The following is a 22,698-nucleotide window of genomic DNA, read 5'->3' as shown; positions in this document are numbered from 1 at the left end:
GTACCACAATACCTCATTACTTGTGGATTAAATTTCTTTTGCATGTTATTTCCAGTTAATCACTTTTAAAACCAATTTCTGTCAATTGGTAGATCAAGTAAATTCTAAGTGTTTTGTTTTACTAGTGACTGTTTTTAAAATTAGTATTTATGTCTACTAGTATTGAAAGACAGAATATTTTTCTTCATTGAGTACCTAGAACATTTGACATAATTTTACAGTCAGTTTCACTATTTCTAGATGTACAGCAAGTCCACACTGTTGTAGTTTAAGTCAATATTGTTAATTAATTTGTGGTGGACTCACCCAGTTGGGCCCCTGCCACGTCCCAGGCCAAAAATTCTTAGTTTTGATTGGTGGAGCCCAAAGAGTTGGGAGGAGCTGGTGCCACCCTTTCCCTGAAGGGAGGGGGTGAGGAGCTCCTGGACCTAATTGGGACCTGCAAACTGCAGGTCTGCTGGACTTCAGGGAATGGAGCCCCCTGAGGGAACAAAAGGAGCGTTGTGAGCCACACGAGGCAGACGTGGTGAGGGACGGTGAGGAGAGAAGAGCTCTGAAGAGACTGTCATCGAAATGTGGCCTGAGCTTTGATAGTGCCCAGGTTGGCACATGGGGAGCCAGCCCTGGGAGCAGCTCAAGGCTGCTCGGGCCCCACACAATGCAAAGATCGGTGCACAGAGAGTCAACCCTGAGAGCAACTCGAGGCTGCTCAAGTTAGGTCCCCTACTCAGCTTTAGGCTGGGTAGCCAGATCCCCACAGTGTGGCTCTTCACTGAACTAAAAGAGCTCCAGCATCCAGAGCAGGGCCTCAGAAGGGGAAAGACCACTGGCACGAGGCTGGGGAACCAGAGCCGGTGAGGGCTCTGCTCCAGTAGGCGCTTCCTGGGTGCCCAGCACGGGGCAAAAGGCCCAGAGGGAGGGGCCCCCAGCTTGAGGCCAACGGCTCTAGAAGGCCTGAGATGGTGCAGGGACCCAGAGGCCAGACTGACAGTGCCCCCCAGATGAAGGACTGTGAGTTACCAGAAATCTGGGTCCTGCAAGGCAGGCACTCCTGGGCAAGGGACCCTGGAAAGAGTGGGCAGGTGAGGGGGAGACCCCACACATCCTCTGCTTCCCAGGGTAGGAAGAGAGTATATCCCAAATACACACTGGGAAGGGTTCTGTGGAACACCCAAGGGGTTTAGGGTTAGAGGGACAAAGTGGTTTGAACCCAGATAGGGTGCATCTCATATCTGGTATAGTTCTACTTTCTCCATTGTATCTATTGTTATTGTTGGTTTGGTTAGGGTTATGAATGTGTTATATATAGTTGGGTATATTAATTCTGTATAATGGGCTCTGTAAGGATGTCTTTATTAGTTAACCTCCTTGTGGTACAGACGTGCCGGATTCACTGTCCCAGGATCCATTCCTCTTCTGAGCCTTGGGCAAGGGTACTTACACTTCATGCTACACTACTGTAACTCCACTTCATCATTAGCTCACGGGGGAGGAATGTACCAGCCTGTGTGGCTTATGCAAGCTGCTGTGCAAGCTGAAGTAAACTGTGGACACACAGTAGAAGTTGACCATTGCAGTTTTATCTGTGATTTCTCCCAAGGCAATTCTATACTGAATTAAAGTAAGCTACACTAGTATGGAACTGCTTTGTTTTGAGTCCTCTCCTTGTTTACAATGCATGTGTGTGTGTATGTGTGTGTGCTTGCATACATGTGCATGTATGCACATGCACATGTGCATGCATGCATGCGTGTATGTGACGATATTGCCTGTGGTAAGACCTGTGCTGGGAAGGCCTGGGATAATGTTTTTGGGAGTGGAGAGGAAAGGAGAAATGGTAAAGGAAATGCAAGAACAGAGGATGACAACCGTACAGTAAATTTTTAGTGAAAACAGTGTTTGATTGATATAGACTAGCTTCATTGTTAGCTGATAAAACGGTGACAACTGTTCAGTCTTACCCTCACCTGTGCTTAATAGTTCAGTGTTTCTTCCGAAGTACTTGTAAACCAATTGGATCATGAACTTGACAGGTACTTTTAGAAATCACTATGCCATGACTAAAAATAATAAATGTAATATTTATATTATGTAATCAACTTTCAGGTGCCTTACAGACCTTTAAGGTATCAGTCCTCTACTCCAAAAGGTTTACAAACTTGACCTTAACTTCACAAAGACTTAGGTACATGTTTACCACTCAACATGTGAGAGGTCCCAGTGAGGGCAAAAGACTTACCCTTGTGTTTAAGTTAAGCAAGTGTAAGCCTTTCCAAGATTAGAAATACTGTACTCTGTTGCACCCTTTTGTTGGCAATAGTGTAAATCTGCATCATGCCAGTGGCAGCTTCAGAAAAAAATCTTTCTGAAGTTTAACTGGGCAGAGGAGACACTCAATTGCTTAGGGATCTTTTCAGGAGGTTTTTCATATCCCCCCTAATGTTCTGGGACCTCTACTTGGGCAATATTTAAGGCAGGAAGGGTCATGATTAGTGTCTCCTTCCCACATGGAAGGAAATATTAGCATGGTTGAGATGCAGTAAACTATTTCTTTATTCAGAAAACATAAAATAGTAAATCACAAACAAATAAGATGCTAATACCAACATATGCACCCAGTCCTGCACAGTAATCTCTCTCCATTTAATAAGTAAAAGACAAAATGTATCTATCCTGGGTTTATCAAATAATTATCTAGGCTAGGGACAGATGTTACACATAAACTGGTTTAAGTGATCAGAAACTGGTTTAAACCTGGAACAGAACAGATGTTCAGTGCACATAAACCAGTTGGAAAATATCTGAAACTGGTTTGAGATAAAAAGAATGTAGTATCCAACATAACTGAGTTGGGTCAAACCAGTTTATCCAATGTCTGTCCCAGATCTCTTGCTGATTTAAGATAAACTAGAGACCACCAACATCCAAGCATGTTCTCTGGGCTGGGTGGGGTTCTCTGCTGCACAGCAGGGCTGGCCCCTCCCCTATGGTCTGTGGTTGCAGCTGCGGCACAGACTTGGAGGCACAGAGTATCTGCCTGGCTTCTCCATGCTAAACTGGGATTATTCCTCCCTCCCCTCTACCTTAAGCAGACAGCTCAGCATTAGCAAGCAGACCACATGCTGGCCACAGTCCATGCTGTGGGAGATGACAGGTAGACAGGCTTTTTGGAGCAGACAGGTAGTTTAATGTCCTTCCTTGGAAAGCTGTATAAGAAGAGTTCCATTAGCTAATGGAGAGAGACTTTGCTTTCTTAATGAGTTGATAAACACTGAGTTAGGGGTGATAAACATTCCCTGCTAGGCTGCTCAGGAGCATGCAGGAAATAATCAGAGCAACCTGCCAGGGCCTGGCCATGTCCCCCTCAGCTCAGCCCTGTATAAGGGAGGGAGGGCTGCTCTAGCATCCCCCATCTTCTAGCTTGAGCCACTGGCATGCATGGGCCTGCATTTCTGGGATGTCTGTCTGATTACAAAACTGATTTAACCTAGCCAGGTTTAATTAACTTACAAAGACTGAATTGATTCAGGCTCTGGATTTCTGAATGTCTGTCCCTAGCCCTAGTGGTTAACTACTGCTAAGAACTGATTCCTTGAACATTATTTTATTGTCCAATTAAATCAATGCTGATTCTGCAAAGAATTGGAATTCAATAAGGCAACAGAAAAACAAAAAACAAAATTTAAAGTAATGAAGTACTATGAAGATTTAAGAATCTTCCAACAGACTCCAAATTGAAACAAATTACTTTAAGCTACCTATTGCTTCACATTTCAGATTTCCCTAAGAGATATAAAAAGGCAACTCCTTTAAATGAGCAAACAGATTGTGTGCAAATTCTGTTCCAAGAGCTTCTGACATAAATTAAATAAGTCAGTTTGTCTTTTACCTTTAGTTCTTCAACTGCTTTCTGTAATTCATCAGGTGTTTTATACTCAAAATCCCTCTCCAGATATTCCTCTTCAGCTTGCGTTATCCATTCATGCATCTCTGACAAATCCTTTCGAAGACTCACAGTTTTATCCAAGCCACCTTTTAGTGCTGCCTTCTTAGCAAAGGCCTTTTGAAAAGAATTATGAAATGATATTTGATATAAGATTCTGTTGCACATATTTAAAGGCCATTATCATTGTAAAGAGCAAAAACTACAGATGTTAACAATGAATCAAACAAATAAGGATCCACAAAAAAGTATAACAAAAAGCTAACACTTGTACTGTGTCCAGAAGTACAGAAAAGGATAACATTTAAGTGGCCACATATAATTTATAAAGGAGTACATAACTTCCCACTGGCAATTTTCCCTTGGCTACTAGGCTTTAGGTAATACTGCATGCATATATAGTAATTCTACATATATATTTTTTCATATCTCTTTTTCAAATACCTGCAGCCTGAAATAATTTTTATATTCACTGCTTGTGTGCATTTTAATAGCTACTACTGAAGAGATGTGCTATGAATACCTATTGACAAAGTATAATTTTAACAGCAGCAGCATATTGAAAAGAATTATTACAGCAGGAATACCATGAAAGTCATGAGGAAAAATGATATAAAACATCATAGAGAACTTAACACCTTTACAGAGACTACAGAGATTGACTGCATGCTTAACAAATTTGCAGACATTGCCAAGTTGCGTGGAGTTAAAGGGACCCAGAGTGACCTGGATAGACTGGAGAAAAGGTCCGCAATCAAAAAGATACGATTCAACAATACTTAACTAATTTGGGTCAAACTGGTTTATGCAATGTCTGTCCCAGACCCTCTGCTGGTTTAAGATAAACCAGACTTCCACAGCATCTGGGCATGCTCTCTGGGCTGGGTGGGGCTCTCTGCTCCACAGCAGAGCTGGCCCCTCCCCTCTGCTCCCTGGCTGGAGCTCCAGCAGAGACTGCAGGCTGCTCTCCCACTTCCTCTCCCCACTCCCTGCCAAGCAGGAAATCCCCCCTCCCCTCCATCTTGCTGAGACATGTCTGTTTATTAGCTAGCAGACCACATGCTGGCTACAGTCTATCTTGTGGCAGATAGGACAAAGGCAGAATCAGCAGGTAATGCCCCTTTGTTGTTTTCTTATTGGGATGATAAACAGGGGTGATAAACACTGCTATCAATTCCCTGCTGGGCTGATCAGGAGTGGAGGAACTCCTCCCTAATCAGAGCATTCTGCTGGGGGTGGGCCATACTCCCCTTAACTCAGTGCTATGGAAGGTAAGGGAGGGTTGCTCTAGCACCCTTCTTCCCCCTCCCCTCTGGGTTCTAGTCTGAGCCACTGCAGGCATGTGCCTGTATGTCTGGGATGTCTGTGCAGTTACAATCTGATTTAACCTAGCCAGGTTAAACTAACCTGCAAAGACTGAATCAATTTAGGCTTAGGCTTTTTGAATATCTGTCCCTAGCCTATGAGGGTGGTTAACCATTGGAACAGGCTACTTAAAGAAACTATGTAATCCCCATCCTTGGAAGTTTTAAAAATCAGGTTGGACAGACAGCTGAGACTGTTTAGTCAAGACTGATCCTGCCTTGAGCAGGGGTCTAGACTAGATGAACTTGTGAGGTCTCTTCCAGCCCCACTTTCCTATGATCCTAAGTTCAAGTCAGTCAAATGGAATTTCTCCTGCAAAACAAATTAAGTGGTTTCAGAAGTCAAGGAAAGGACTTTTTACAATGAATAGTATTTTTTTTTACTAATTTTTTACTCTGGACAGATATAATTAATCCACTTCATAAACAGAAACTCATTTCTATAATCCAGGCCTCAATTCCTCTATTTATAACATAAGGACAACAATATTTACTGACTTCCTTACTTTTTCAATTATCATTTCTTTCCCCTACCTAAACTGTTTATCTTAGTAACAGAAACCTTTAAACTAGCAGCTTGAAATATCTGTTTTTTTCTAGATTTTTTTGGAAAAAAGAATTAAAAAGGACCTCTTGAGTCACTGGATCCAGGCTTCAGCTACCACAGGAAACCACATCACAGAATGTCATTCATAAACATTTTATAAAAGTATCTTTATGGAGCTATATTTTGTGAAGGCTGGCTTTAAGAATTTTGACCTTGGCTTGCTTCTTTAAGGAATGTTACTACAGTTTTTGTCTGTGAACAGGCACAGTATAGGGTGATATATGTCTTTTTATCTTTAGATCTATTTTAGGACATTCTTTATTCTAATCACACTCTTTCTTCTTGGTTAGCTATCATTACCAAAATTGCTATCTCTGGTAAGAGGTAAGAAAGACAGCAGAGGGTTTGTTGTTGTTCTTGAGATAAAAGTAGAATAAATGACTTATGACAAAATTAGCAGAATGACATTTTATAGCTATTACCCAATAACATGGGGAGAGGTATGAGGACATGGGGGCCAAAATCTCATTCTGAAAGTCAAGGTACTTAAATTTTTGTACATTGATCATTTTAAAAAGTGCAAGCATCTTTAATATTTTTTTAAACAAGGTACAAACAGATGTAGTGAAAAATACCTTTGATTTAACAAGAAACAAGCTAAAGTGGGTGAAACATGAATAGAATACTCGCAATAACAAACCATTAAATTGAAAGGATTATCATTTAATCCTTTTAATCCTTAAAGGATCTTTTAATCCTTTTATCTTTTTTATACAGAGCCTTAACTTTGGAGTGACTACTGTTAACTCCCTGATACCCTCTCTTAGCAAATAAAACTACTGGTTTACCATGACCATAGTAAAATAATATGAAGCATCCCACTTTTTGAGGCCTACCAATACATCTATATCCACATTTTGGCCATACATTTGAGGCCCTAAATTAGATAACTAGATGGATAGAGAGAAAGAATGTCAAGGTACTGAAGTCTAAATACAAGTAAAAATTTAGTGTGTTATGACTTCTTATTCAGTGTAATGAACTATACTCAGTAATGAGCAAAAATAAATTTTCAGTGAAAACTGAATAAATACAGAAGTTCATTAGTTAGTAAATTGAGAAGGTTTTGGATAAAGCAATCTAGATCATAGAAAGCTAATTTTACAACAGCCATGATTAATATAGCAAGACTGAATTACATAGATTAAGAGAGCTACTCTCCACATATTTCTATATGCTAGATAAACTTTCTAAGATGGAAGGTTAATTACCGTGGACCAGGAATGTCTAGATTTTTTTCTCACATTCATTGTCTATGCCAAGAAAGGGAGGACTTATGCCAATGAAAAATCTGAAAGTTAATTAAAAGAATGCCAGACACAGCAAGAGACTTAGTACCTGTTGGCAAATGTGATCCCATTGAGCATTGAGTTCTTTTAGTTCTGTCTGTATTCTGGAAGCAAACTCTGGCTCTGCTTCATTTCTCATCTTCTTTCCAACCTCATTAACACTGTTCAAACTGGGCTGGATTGTCTGGATATCATTTACTAAGGCCTAAAGGAATAGCAGAGGTTTATGCAAGCAGCATACAAAAATATAGTTGTAGATATCCCATCTCTAAATAAATAAATAATCGGTGTAGGTTTGAACTGAATTTACCACAATCAACGTATATAACATTATGTAAAATACATAGAGTGGAAGAATGAGAAACCTTTAATTAGTTTATGAGATTAGTTCTTCTATGAAAGATATAATACAGTTTTACCTTCAGTGTTTAATTGCTCTTAATAAATTTTATACAATGTTATAATGTAGTATGGGTTAAGAGAGAAATGGGGCTTCTTCTGAGCCATGTTAGTACCTTTTTTTCTCATGTTCATGATACAAATAGATTGTAAAGATATCTTGCTTGACTATCAAATAGTTGTCCCTGTAGAGGTGACTCCAGGAAGTTACCTTCTGATAAAGGCCAAATTCAGGTTTTGGTCATGTTATTTCCAGATACTGAGCTGGCCCTGAGGCTGTAACTATATAAATGTAAATTGGATCAGTCCAAAGGCTGTTTTAAATTGCACAAGGGAATGAAGCCCAGCCTTAAGCCTGCCCCAGTCCTGTATTTACTTAAATTAGTGACCTAAGATGGGTAGTAGGCAGTAAGAAGGTATCATAAAACTACTTTTATATTCAAACAAACAGCTAAAAAAAAGCCCCAATATTTACAATCTCATTTTGACACCCAAAGCGTAAAGAAATAAAAAGGATATTTAAGGGAGGATGGCATGATATTTAAAGCAAACAAAAATGTGTTGCATTAGAGAGATGGTAGTCTAATAAGAAGGAATAAATTGAAGAGGAGAAGTCAAAAACAGTAAGCAAGGCAAAAGAAGTGGGTCCTAGGAAAAGAATGTGGAGTGTTTGACATCTGGAAGAAGGGTTTCTATCAAACATTGCATGCAATATGAAAAAAGAAATGAAGGCATAATTGGGGGAGAAAAAACAGAAAAGAAAGGTAGAGCAGAGAACACCTGAAATGAGAGAGAGTGATTAGAAACTCAGATCACATACAGACATTATGTTTCTACCAGGAGAACTGCTACTTTCCCAGTGGAACTAGGAGTGTACAAACATTCATTCAATTTCTTCTGGAGAAAGATCTTACAGATTCGGAAGTCCCCCAGAAAAAAAATTTCATGGTGGAAATTTCTCAGGAAAGTGGACCTACAGAGTTTACAACAGAGTGGTGTATCTACATGACATGGTTCTGGGGTAGCTTGCAACCAGCTCCAGGTTGGGCGGGGATTTCCCCATGCAGCCTTGGGCTGGCCAGGAGCTGTCCTGCTTCTGGGGCAGCATCTAGTCTGGAGGTGGCTGGCAGCTGCCCCAGAAGCAGGATAGCTCTTGGCCAGCCTTGGATTGGATGATGATTTCCCTCACGAGCCCGGAGTTGGCTGGAACCTGCCCCAGGATCAGACAGCTCCTGGCCAGTCCCAGGCTGCTCAGGGAAATCCCTGCTCAGCCAGGGGCTACCTGGAAGCTTCCCCAGAAGTGGGACAGTTCCTGGCCAGCCCCCAGCTGTGTGGAAAGCCAAGTTGGGCATGGGGCTTGTTCCCATGTGCAGAGGGCTAGGAAAGCTCTGCAGCAGCAGCTGTCTCCCAGTTCCCTGCACATGAGGACACCTCCAAATGCGTACAGGACAAGAAGACAGCTGCCACTGCAGCTGGAAGAGTTCTGCTGGCCCTATGTGCATGGGGACTAGCCCATTGCTCCCTGTCAGCCCCCAGGATAACACTCTGGGGAGCCTGGAGCTCCCCCTGGCTGCTGCAGGGAGCCAGAACAGGATAGGAGTAGCCTTGTACCAGGCTGCTCCCCTTGGGAGCAGATTTACTCCCAACAGGGAGCATGTATAGATGTGCTCCCAGGGGAGGCTTACTGCACAGTATTTTATCACATAGTAAGCCTTTATAATATTAATAGCACATGTAGATGTGCCCAGTAAAAGAAAAGATTTTGTCCATGTAGCTTATAAGGAAGGAGTAATTTGAAACATAGAAAGTTGCTCAAGAGTTTGTAACCCTGGGAGTTCAATGTTTGTGTTTCACAAGTCTACTCTCTGTGCCAAAGCATTTACAGAGTTTATAAATTTCATTAAACAAATAGATATGGATTATTAAAGGTTACAAAATTCTTTGCACTTACAACCTTGGTTGGGATAGTCAGAAGAGTTTGTAAACCCTGTGATAGAAATATCAATATTTCATGATGCTATAACACTACTGGAACAACCCTGGCATTATAATTTTTGTGGGAATAATGGATATAATTCATAGTCCTCATAAGTTCTTCCGGTGAAGTCAGAACAGCCTATAAATAATGAGTGAATAATAGGTACATCAAAAAGCTCTTCTGGCACAAATTACATAATAGACAATAAATATACATGCAGAGTCTTCAGTAAGCCAAATAGCTGGTTTTCAGAAAATTGGATAATAGTGAAGTCACATTTCCCCCCTAATGTTTATAAAGTGTGTGCTTTTTGTACAAAATGTGAGCAAGTTAATATATGTACCCTACAGTGTCTATAAAAAAGAGTTCTTGTTCATAATTGTGTGTGTCAATAGACGTGTGAAGTATATTTTGAACAAGTTATATAAGACCTGATGTCAAAAACTTCCCATCTGAAAAAATGTGTCCACTAACTTAAATAAGAGAAGTAGATATTTAATACCTCTGAAAACAAGAAAATTATTTTCTAATAATGCTAGAACTAAGGTCTTTGGGAGGGGTTGACTGGGTTTTTGAAAACTGTATGTTCTACAGAGAATGCTTGCAGACAATGCTCACAATTCAGGTATACATACTTCTGACACATCCAGCATAGCCTGTAAATGCCACGGGGCACACTACTTTTATTTAAGAAGTATATACAAGTTCTGTTTGTAAAGCAAGCAAAGTTTCTAAATATTGTGAGTAGGGAAATCATGGAACTACTGTATAAATAAGATGTTTTCATTCTCCCTGTGCCCAAAGGAGTGAAGGAACTCTCATAAGTAAAGCTCTTTTTATCTGTTTAAGCATGTTTACTATACCCATCCCATGGCAGCTGAATGTCTACCAGAAAAATTGTCACCAAAGATGTGCTTGTTTTGGCCACACTGTCAGTCATTTTCCTGATGCTGCAGAATGTGAGTGTACTCGTGGGCCATTCTTAAATGCATGTTTCTTTTTTTGCTGTTGTCTGTGCAGCCTGCCACCTTTATTTCAGACTGCCTAAAAAAGGTGCAACTGTGTAATGGAAAAACAGCCAATTTTGTCACTCTTTTTGCCTAAATAACAAGCTATCATAACATTGTTACAAGAAGAAAAGTAGAAAATAAATATATTGTTCCCAAGAGATGGTCATCCTAAATGCTAATTATTATTTATAATTTAATTTGCACAAGTATATAAATACTAGGTGTTTTCCAAATGATAAGAAAGTTCCCCACCCCAACTCCCTCCAAGAATGTAATAGTATAAGAATTTTCATGCCAGTCTTTCCTGTTCTACCCACGCTAGAAATACTGTAATGATATAGTAACACTGTATCGGCCTCTTTTTGGTATATTCAGCCTCTCACCCTAACCCCTTTTAAGCATTTTCTCCAAAACCAGATAACTGAGAGGTTCTTACCAATTGAATAAATGAAAGAAAACAAAAGCAAAGCACAGTCAGATTTAAATTTATTTTTGGAGAGGATAAAAAACCTGTAGTGTGGATACGTGTAACAAAATACTTCAAATGCCTTTCAAACATCACAGTGGGCCAGCTGGACATGCTTAAAAGCCCTTTGAAATGTTCCCAAAGTGGCTGAAAGACTCCAAAATAGGACCTCTTGAAACAAAGTTCTATTTTATGATGTTTTACTTCTTGGTTCATGTAGATGGGCAGATGAGTCAATTAAGGTAGATAGTCTGCTAGGTCTATAGCCACTTGGTCATGCTCTGGGACCTGGGGCACTGCTGGGTCACCCTCATACATTCCTGGACCCACATACCTGCCAGAGCTGGGGCTACTTACTTCTCCCACAATGTCCCCTACTGCCAGATTCCTGAAAACTTCAGGGACCCCTGCTGGCATCAGAGATAGGCTCTGCAGTCCAATGCTCTCTGAGAGGGAGAAGGGAGTGGTAGAGGAGACTGGGATCAGATTGTCAGACTTCTCATGGCAGAGGGACCCTCCATTTTAGCATGAACTGAACTAATATAGCTGATGTTAACACAGAGTGTAATAACAGTGAAATGTAACCATGTTAGTCTTGTCCTGTAAGCAACTTGAAAACTCCATTTTGTATCCTTCTGCTTGACATAAGTGAATGAACGTCACGTAGCCTTTATGTATGAGTGTGTGTAAAAGGGTGAATGGTGAGAGAATGGCATAGAGACAGGAGAAGAAGGTTTAACGGTTTATGTAAGCAACAAGGTGCCAAATGTAAGTTACCAGCCACTAACTAACTAACAAACAGCTGAAGAATCCCTTTGAAGCTCGAGGGCAGAAAGGAGATAACATAAGAAATTCTATCAGATGGGCAACAAGAACAGTCCAAGGTTAAAGGTAAGCTGAAGACAAATGAAGAACAACTGCAAAAAGAGAAGCTGAGTACGGAAAAACCCCAAAGCACTGAAACAACAGATGCCAATCCCTATAAAAGAACACTTTGAAAATGCCAAGTTGGGTGAGTCTTTTTCTCTACTGCTGTTTCATCGGAGCACAGGTGCATCTGTTCACTCTGCTCCAGCTGTTATCTTCAAACTTCATCATCTACTCAATGATCCCGGGTTGGCAACTCTGGGCTGATATTGAGCAACTATTGCTGGTAATTATATCTGGTGTATGTGTGGATGAAATGTTTGTTTTATGTATGTGTATGCCCACGTGTAATGATGTGTATGATGATTTGTGTGTGTTTGTATGAATGGTGTGTCCGAACGTCTATGTCTAACTCATGTAACCAATAAATGTGGCACCTTGCCTTATCCCCCTTTATGAAGTCTCATTCGTGATTTGAGCAATTGGCAATTTGTGTAACACATTAACACATTTACCTCTGCTCTTCAGCCTTCTTCTCTCCCCTTTACCTCCTGCCCCTGTGATGGCATGAGCGAGGAGCAGAGCAGCAGGTCGCTGTAGCAGACATGTTCTGGCACTAGAGCAGGCTGCAACATTTTGAAACATTCCAGACAAGAAAGTGCAAGAAGCACACATGTCCCTGGGATGAAACGTTTCCAGTTTTGTCTGTGCCGTCTGGCTCAACTCTTGTTCTATACAAACCTGCCTATTCAACTAGGGCCACACACACAACAAGCAATCACATTAGAAATACTTACTGTGCACTGTTCAAGCTGTTTTTCCAGTGCTTCTGAATCACCAAGGGCAGGCCATTCTTCCTTCAGAAAAACATCCACTTCAGCCATCCATTTCTTCAGGGTTTTAGTGTCATTCTGTTTATCAGAAAGATATGTTATTGTATCATACAGACAGTGACTGGTGGTGATATTACTCATCATGGCACTACAACAACGTTATCACAATTTAATTTGGAGATTCTAAAGCTGTCTGAAACTGCAAACAATCAAAATCACTTTTTGGTGGGACTGCTGTTGGCCTGTATTCTGATAGTTCTTCTCTGAGCTATTTCAGTTTCAGGAATGAACAGCTCCCTCTACATTAATAAGTTACAGAAACAAAATCAATGTAAGCAATACAGGAACCTTGGCTTCAGCTTCTTACATAACAACAACAATAATAATAATACTTCACATGCACAGAGACAGTTATATATATATCCCACCTTGTTAAAGTTCTCAAATTATTTGCACTTGCCAGTTCTGTAAGGTCAACTTGTTTCATTAACTGGCAGAGCTCAGTATGCAAAAAATGTCCTTGCAAAATAAAGCAGAAGCCCTACACTTGCTTTGTTAACCATGGTAGAGCAAGCTGCATGATTCTCTGGAGGGCACAAAATGAATCAGCTAGGAGGTATGTAGGAATCCTGATCTCAGTCCTCAGTCAGACCTTACGTAAGCTCATGGCTCCAAGAGCCACTACTCTAAAGCACCTGGACTGTCACATGCATCAGCGTCCCCACACTGAAAAATGATGACAGGGTTGCTTTAAATAAAGTTCTCTGAATGAGCTTTAGACTGCAGATATGCAGTCACTCAAAAATGGAGCTCAATCCCACAACCACACAGACTCAACAGTGCATGTCTATTGAGTCTGGGGAATCACTGTAACTCATGGCACTTTCTGCGAAGTGCCATGAGTTACAGTGGGAAGTGCAGGTCTGTTAGCACCCTAGGTGTCCAGTTTCATTGGCAAGTTCCCTAACCACTCAACCAGTGAGACTAAAACATGAGAGGGTCCTTGTAGCAGAACTGGCTCTGAGGGTGACTGTGATGCTCCCTGGTTTCTAAGCTATACCTGTACTACTCTGGCCTTTCAGGGTACTCTTCCTTTTTTGCCTTGCTGCCACATCTTGATGGATATTATAACCCTTATGCAGATTGCCCCAGTTCACCTCACCACAACTTCTTGTGCCTGGCTGGCACCAGTCCTGCCCCTCAGACACTAAATCACTGTGGCCCTATCTGTGTCTTGGGTTACAAGTCATCACAGGGGCAACCATCATAGCCTTCTGCCACCCCCAAAGCCATACCCATACTTCTCAGGTATTACTCAGCAGCACCTCAGAAGGGGCCCCTTGGCCCTGACCCAACATTTGGCCCCTTAAGCCCCAAACTTTTGCCTGGGCCCTAGTCTTCCAAGCTTTGGCCCTTTTTATCTGGATGCACCCCTCAGCCCAGGTCCAGTGCCTTGGACCTTGGCTCCTGGGTCTCAGCCCTGCCTTACTCTCATGTGCTCTGGGCCCCTGGCCCTATCTAACTCTCCTTCCCATCTGCTGGTTTCCCAATCCTAAACAAGGCTGCTACCTAATCCTGCCCCAGGTAAGGCTACTCTTTCACTGTATAGCCCTTTGAGGTCCTGGCTCTTTACAGGGCTTTATGCTAAATGCCCCTCAGGTGCCCCTGTTGCCTCCAAACCATCCCCATAGCTACAACCTAGTTTTCTGGTTAAACGTAAACACAACAAAAATATAAGCAAACTGCTTTGAAACTAAAAATCACCCCCACTCTGGGTCACCACCCCACTGCAAATCATATTTTACCTTTAGCTCTCTCCTTCCATCTCTCTTGAGTGGCTTGGGTGCCTGTGGGCCTATTTCCTGCAGCCACTCTCCCTAGGAGCTCCTCTCCTTGTCGCAAGCGGGGCCAGATTGACTGCTTTTCTCCAGCAGTGGGGCTTATATGCCCCAAAATACAAGCCCTTCCTAGCATGTGGCTTCCTAGCCACACATAGGGTTTCTCCTTTTCTTAATGGCCAGACTCCTCTCTTTTGCTGTAGCTCCTATCCTTGTTTCTGGTCTGCTTGCTTTCTAGCAACTGGACTTCACCTAGTTGCCTACCCCACACAGCAAGCCTAGTCTGTTGCAATCACCTCTTAAGGTAACAAAGCCTCTTGTTGTTACTTTGTTCATGGTAACAGCTAAAAAACTTGCACTTAGGTGACCATATGGGAACAAAATGGCAACCCATATATTTCAATTAGCACTGTAACACCATTAGAACATTAACACTGCAACAAAAAAGGCAGGGGTGGGAAGAAAAGAGTAGGAGAGAAATGCAGCTGGTTTCTCCTCCTGACCCCATGAAACACAGCATACAAGTTGAAAACTGTTGGATTGCAATTCTTTTTTGACTCTCTTTAAAAAAAAAAGTCAAGTCAGTGTTGATGAAAGCCACATACAACTTTGAAGCCAGTCATTTTCACTGTCTTCAATAAAGCAATAAAAAGGATCCCCCAAACTATATCACCATTATGATGAAGTTTAAGAGAAATTAACTCTCAGATAGAATCACACTTACTTTTTCAATACAGTAATGCCTCTATACATCATTCTATGTTCTAATAATGTATATATATGTGTGTGCGTGTATAATGTGTGTGTGTGTGATCTATCTATCCATCTCACACACACAGATACATACATATAGATATATACATATATACATATAAATGTTCCCCCCCCCCCACACATACAGACATACACATATAAAGAACGGGGTTGTGCAAAGCTTTGGTTGCTGATTCGATTCAGACGAGATTCAGCCCAATTCGGTGGCTGAATCTCTGAATCCAAATCAAATCAGGAGACCAATAAAAAGGTCTGAAGTGATCCAAACCCTCCAAATTGATTCAGAAAAGGTTCATAGGAGATTTAGAGATTTGGGCAGTTCCCTCTCACCACTGCAGGGAGCTGGACCTAGACTCTGTGCAAGTAAGTAGGGGGCAAGGGGGAGAGGCTACAGGAGAGGGAGATCATGGGGGAGACCCTGCCAGGTTCCATCTTCTGCCTGCACCCCCAGCCCCTGTGAGTGTCCCCTGAGCCCTGTCCACTGTCCCAGGCACATCAATGGCCGCCCCGCCCGGCACTTAAAGAAAAAAAAAAGCCCCGCACTCACTGGATGCTGCAGCAGCCATCGGGGCTTCTGGGGGCTCATGGCAGAGCGCCCCCATGCAGCATGGGGCAGCAGGGACCACCTGCTTCCCCCACCACCACCTGGCCAGTGAATGTGGGGCTTTTTTGTTTGTATTTTTTAAGTGCTGGGACTCTGGGGCCAGGCAGAGCAGCCATTGACAGGGCTGGGAGAGCGGGTGGGAGATGGGGCTTGTTCAATTTGGAGATTCAGCCAATTCAGAGACAGCTGAATCTCTGAATCAGATTTGGTCTAATTGATTCAGGACAGTGATTCGAATGACTGAATTGAATCACTGCCTTCTGAATCGTCTAAATCCAAAGTGAATACTAGCCATTTTGCACAGGCCTAATATATATATGGGAATGAGCTCAGGCCTGAAGTGGTGGGCAGGGAAGTGAGGGAGCAGGTCCGGACCTGAGGTGGCAGGGGGAAGTGGGGGAAGCCAGACCGTGACCCATGGGGGTATACACCCATGTGTATATATACACAGCTTTTAATGTGTATACATATGTGTGTGTATACACACACACACACACACACACACACACACACACACAGAGTAAAAACTGCCTTAACTGGCATCTTACAAGCCGGCATGCTCTATTAACTGGCATGCCAGCTTGTAAAGTAAAAGCAAACCTGGAAGTGCCCACCATGGTAACTGCAGTTTTGCCGAGCCCCCATGGCCCAGGGCAAAGCAACCTGCACTGCCAAGCCTCCATGGCCCAGGGCATAGCAGACTCCACAGGGCATCCCTCCCTGTCCTTTGAGGCCCACAAGAGGGGCGGCAATGCAGCAGGAGGAGTGGCGACACTTTGAACATGGTGGGAGAAGTGGCACCCCAAACAGGCAAAGATGCCGGTTCAGACCTCTCAATTAACTGGCATATTTTGTTATCCAGCACCCCCCATTCCCCAAGGGGGCCAGATAACAAAGCCTTTGCTGTATGTGTGTGTGTGTGTGTGTGTGTGTACACACACACACAAAGACCTACATGCACATACACATACATACTTTATATGTGTATATATACACACACACCCCATGGGTCAGGGGTGTGGCTTCCCCCCCTTCCCCTGCACTGCCTCAGGTCCAGGCCTGCTCCCTCCCTTCCCCACTCACCGCTTCAAGCCCAGGCTCATTCCCCGCTCTTCCCCCCACCACTTTGGGTCAGGGCCCATTCTCCCCCTCCCCCTCATTGTTTTGAGTCCAGTTCCCCCCTTGCTGCTTTGGGTGTGAGCCCGTGCACCCCCTCACACCTTGCCATTCAACCCCATGCCACTGCCTCCCAGGAATGGCGGGGAAGGGAGCTTGCATGCGGTCAGTGGTGGGCAGTGGCCAGTGGCCGGGGCTGGGTACACTGCAGCAGTGGGCAGCCATGTCTAGTGATATGCTGCCACTCATAACTTCCTCTTCCTCCTCCCGCCTCCCACCCTCCGTCCCCTCTTCCTCACTGCCTCCCCCTCCCTACCAGCTGTTGTTGGTGGGGGCCCTCCAGCACCTGGCTCCAAAGAGCATGGACGGGAGGGAGGCGAGGCCAGCACTGCTGGCCTTGCCCCCACCCTGCTCCTACCCCTCAGTTCCCGCTGTCATAGTGGTGCTCCATCATGTGGGGAAGGAGAGGCCAGCACTGCTCTGCCAGCACCCCACACTGCTGCCGCCTTGAAGCATCATGGCAGCACTCTGGTCCCTGCTGTCTCCCTCTGCCTCCAAGGAGCAGGAGCTGGGGTGGGGGTGAGGTGAGTGCTGCTCCGACCCCTCAATCCCTACTATCATGGTGGTGGTTCGCCGTGTATCTCTGTGCAAAGCACTCTGGATTCCAAGACAACTAATCAGAGTGCGAATAAAGCATTACGGACAGACAGACAAAGGTATTTATAATATTAAAATACATATACATACATAGTTACACACACACACACAAAGACCTTCACGCACACACACATACATATATACGTGTGTGTGTGTTTGTGTGTGTGTGGGCAAACAAGGTTCTTTGGGTAAATCCAATATCTTTTATTAGACCAACTATTTGAGATGAGTTCTTTACTCACAGAAACTTGTCTGCCTATGTCCTTAGACCAACACAGCTACAGCCTACACCCCTGAAATATGTGGGCATATATGTTTTATACCACCAGGCATAAGTTAATCAACAAAAGTAAATGATACAACAGTGATGAATATATTTTACGATAGCAATTGTCAAATGAGCTATTTAATGTAACTGCTTCTCTACTTTGTTCTCAATGTTAAAAGTAGTCTAAAATCAGATTTTATGAGGACAATTTAATTCTTAACATTCATGGATTAAGCATTGTTCACTAATGAGAAAAAACAGAGATATAAACACATGACAATCAATAATGTAAGGATTTCTCCAAATACTATTTTAGAACAACAGAAAAAGGCTTGAATTCTGAAATTGGCACAGGTAAGGGCCTTACCTAATTTCACCTATTGGAGATTTAAGTGGCATTTAGACATCTAAGTGTAATCCTACCACTCCCTGCTCAAGTTCATGAAAAATTATTAACCAAGAAGGTTGTCTTCTTGATGCTTTCTGTGACAACTTTAAGGCTAAAATGAAGGCGTTACACAAGTAGATGTGTTAACAGCTGTTTAATGACTGAAGGAGGGTGGAAAAAGATTGTATTTACATGCCTAAATGCCACTTAGATGTCTAATAGATAAGATAGGATCTGGCCCTAAGTATAATTTTTACCTGTGATCAGTAGTGATTTGAACATATCGTTTATGGCATACTCAATTAAGAAACAATTGCAAAGAAATTACCAAAGCAAGAATTTTGAAAGTAACTAAACATTCCAACTATACTCAAGGGCTGCAAAACCAGTAAGTTTTTAAAGTATTGCATACTACCAGTGATCCTAGTAATGCAATGACTGCAAGAACTAACAGAGCAGTCATTTTGTATTCAGCTGTAGCTCACATAGCTTTTGAAAATATATATTTTACTGGGTAAGGTAATACTGTTCAGCATCCTGAGATTTATCACCACCTCTTTTTAAGGGTGGCAGTGTTACCTTCTTTAACTTCTCTCCGAAAAAGTCAGCAATAATGCATAAGAAGCCAGTCTAATTAGCACTTGGATTCAAAGTTAGCAATTAAATACATCTGCTAACATTTCATTATACTACAGTAAGAAAAAACCAAACTTTGGTATTCCTCTCCTGTTCCCCAATTTACCTTTCTGTCTTGAAGGTAAGAGTGCTACCAAGCAAAACAAACCTGCATTTTAGTGCTTTTCAACTCTTGTGGTGATTGCAAATTTGCTGTATTGGCGATAATATAATCATTATTTTTCACATTTTTGTTTACTTAAAACATTGACCAATATCAAAACAAATGTGATTAATGAATTTTTTGGTCTTTTTCAACTGGGATTATCTCTGCTGAAACTGGGATGCAGAAACATCTAAACCCTACTGACAGATCATTTATTCTTGCTCAGAGGATTGTGTTGGATTCACCAGGAAACAGCAGTCAGCTCATAACTTACTGCGTTAAGTGCTATAATATAAAAGTAATAATGAATCATATTCTACTTTAAAGACCAAGGCCAAAGATATTCATATATTTACAATACTCATCATTCTAAAAGGAACACTGTGGGAATCTATTTTATGACAGTTAGCTCTCAGTATGACTTCAGGACTTCAACCTTCATCACTTTCATTGCCTCTCCTTTATAGTATTTAAATGATCATTTTCATGGAAGTATAAAGTACTTTGTTCAAAATACTTTGCACATTTTGATGCAACCTTATGTAAACTTTAAGGTTACATAAAAATGAAAGAGGAATAAATTTATTCAAAAGGGTTACGTAAATAGTCTTCATAAGATATGTCAAGAATTCATGTTTTACATCTTTCACGTCACAACATATAGATTCAGAAGTGTTCCCTTCCTATTTTTGTATTTATCTAAGACATCTAAAACATGTGGGAATAGGTGGTTTACAAACAAATATGGATAATATATCCTTACTAGAAGGAAAATCCTGATACTTGACTGGTGATGTCAATATGCTACCACAATATACGGAGTGATATCATCAACAATAGAAGTAGACCCAGTAAAGTCAACACAGTTTATGTTGCTTTCATGCATAAATGTTTGAAAGATTTGATCTCTGGAGATCTGATTCTGTTCCCACTCAGTAATCAATCTGACTTCAAAATGAGCAAAAATAGCCAAAAGGTAAGAAGTTAGCGGAAAATCCTCATTCAGTTGAACTCAACTAATAACCAATTATCAATATCACTTTAGTAAGGATTTCATACATATAATCTATGAAATGGATCATCTGTATGCCAATCAATTAACATTCTAGCAACTGTCAAAAGTCTAGAAATGTTTATATACATTTATTTTTGTTTAAACACACAAAGCCAGATAACAATCTCACCCATATGAATCAACTGCAGACTCCACCTTTATGTTTTATTCCTCTCCAAGAATTTGAAGAGATGTATAAAAATGCATGCTGTGCCATTTCCTATGCCACTGGATTCTGTAAGATAGTTTAACAGTGGAGAATGACGGAAAGAAATCCTGCTAACCTGGAACTGTTGGAGCTTGGTCATCATCTCCTCAAGCTTCTGGCAATTTTCCACGAGCTGAGCTGATAATTTCTTCCAACGTCCAAGGATGCCCTCAATTTCTGATCGATATTTCTGACTGACTTCAGCAGGGGCTTTCTTGGACATCTCTTCCACAGTTGTGCTAAGATAGTTTAGGCCTTTTTGTTGTTCCTGCAGAGAACTTTGCAAAGCCTGTGATACGAAATGTGATATAAAATTGGGAATGTGCCATGCTATTTTCAACACACTTCTTTTTTTCAGATACAGTGAAACATTTTAAAGCAAAGACTTATAAATTCTAAGTCTGTTATATTTACTACAAACATGTATAAAACAATTCTACTAATAATTAATTTACAAAAAATGGCATACCAAATACTAAATATAATTGTATCTTTATCCTGTCTACTTAATAAGAAATGCATATATTTGCTAATATGAATTATCTACATACATTCCCCATCACACAAGTCAAGGCATTGCCTGCTTTATTAAATAACTCATTATGACCCTAATAATTATACTTTCATTCAAAATGGAAGTCTGATCAATAAAAATGTATGGAGATGAGATGTAGCTGAACAATAATTTCTCAAATATTTTTTAAATATCTGGATTTTTTAATCTATATACTGGTTAGAAAATTTGTGAAATCTTTACTTAAAATTTTACTTGTAAAAGCAGATAGTATTTCTTCCTTGTATTTCCATGTTTTCATTGGCAGCTGTATCAAACACTATACTCTTTAGCTAGTGGATAATAAAACAATATTGAAGTCCAAATGCAGAGAAGCTTTATGCCCACTGGCAAAACTCATCCGACATCTGTCTTTGCTTGGAGACTTGACAGGAGTTGGGAGAATTGGGAGGAGAAAAGTATATGCCAGGTATTTTTCATAGCACAAATAAGTGTTTTCTTGTATGCGTTGGGAAATAAAACAAGCCAAATCTATGTTTAATAACTATAAATATCTCTGTGAGAATCTTTTATTTCCCTTGCAGAGATGCAAAAGTGATTCCTAAAGGTGTTCAGAACCTTCCCAGCATTTAACTGGCAAAAATCAACCATTGTGTTTTTTTCTTTAAAATTTACAACCTGTCATCATCAGTAAGTAGCCTCTCTCTCAGGCCCTTGGGCTAAGTCCTTAAGCCTCTCTCTAAAGCCCTTGGGTTAAATTGTCATGGAATTATGATAATTCAGAGCAGCTAAGGTTCCCTCTCCTTGTGTTTTTCAATTAGCATTTTTTTTAATCTACTCTGTAAACTTACCTTTAGCTCCCTGAGTCTCTGCTCCATTATTTCATATTCAGTGACAGTAACCTGAGGTATAGAAAGTTTGGCTTCTGACTGCTGGATCCACAAAAGGATAGTGCTCAGTGTCTCCTTATAGTGTGCAGGAGGCATACTGTCAAAAACTGCATTAAATGGGGGAGAAAAGAAGGAAGACATTTAAGCCACATCACACTTTATTTATTTATCATTAATAACAGTGCTTTGGGTAAAAAACTGCCTTATTAAAATCAGTGGGATTTCAATAGGACCAGGATTTCACCAGATTTTTAAAACATATATCCAAACAGGTGTTGAAGCAGAATATTTTTTAATAATTCATTAATTCGTCCTAATAATTAGGATGCATAATGTATCTTGGGCTTGCTCTATTTTGACTCACTCACTAATTCTGGTGTGGTATGGTAGTTTGTAGTTATAGGGCAATCAACTATAGGGCAAACTCCTTTTAAGTTGCATTTATTTTTCTGTGTTACGGGGACTTAAGTTCAACTTTCAGAACTGCTGTAAGAAAGGTCATAACCATTTTTATAGCTCATGTTAGTGTGTTTAACGTATTTGTTAGAAGTAAAATGTTCTTCTTAGGACATCTGTTAAAAGCTTATAACATTAATGTAAAGAGAAATTGAAGTTGAGTTTTATTAGACTATGCCCATTAAACTGACATTACAGATGTCCCAAATAGACAACATCTGGTGTAGACACGAGCAACTCATTAGTATAGTTGCTCCCTTCTGCCCCCAACAAAAGTTTTCATTGCAGTCCCTGAGAAATCACAAATGAATAACACAACTACTTGGAAAGAAAATATTTTCCAATTTGTATCATACTATACTATGGAACTAAAACACAATGAAACTGCTCTATA

At 41.1% G+C, this 22,698-nt stretch overlaps 1 protein-coding gene across 8 annotated transcripts in view; it reads right to left on the bottom strand.

The window, feature by feature from the left end:
• The window catches only part of DMD (dystrophin), a 1,922,593-nt gene that overhangs the window by 1,137,869 nt on the left and 762,026 nt on the right, over nt 1-22,698 (bottom strand). For all 8 annotated transcript variants that reach the window (XM_019529123.1, XM_019529125.1, XM_019529122.1 and 5 more), the window contains 5 exons: nt 21,810-21,955; nt 20,521-20,733; nt 12,721-12,834; nt 7,253-7,408; nt 3,890-4,060 (listed from right to left, as the gene is read on the bottom strand). In XM_019529123.1, the coding sequence (XP_019384668.1) occupies nt 3,890-4,060; nt 7,253-7,408; nt 12,721-12,834; nt 20,521-20,733; nt 21,810-21,955 (800 nt within the window). The remainder of the gene's footprint in view (nt 1-3,889; nt 4,061-7,252; nt 7,409-12,720; nt 12,835-20,520; nt 20,734-21,809; nt 21,956-22,698) is intronic.

The sequence above is a fragment of the Crocodylus porosus genome, unplaced genomic scaffold, assembly GCF_001723895.1.
Source record: "Crocodylus porosus isolate Cpor-Errol unplaced genomic scaffold, CroPor_comp1, whole genome shotgun sequence".
NCBI lineage: Eukaryota > Metazoa > Chordata > Crocodylia > Crocodylidae > Crocodylus > Crocodylus porosus.
This window is presented reverse-complemented; position numbering and strand designations above follow the sequence as displayed.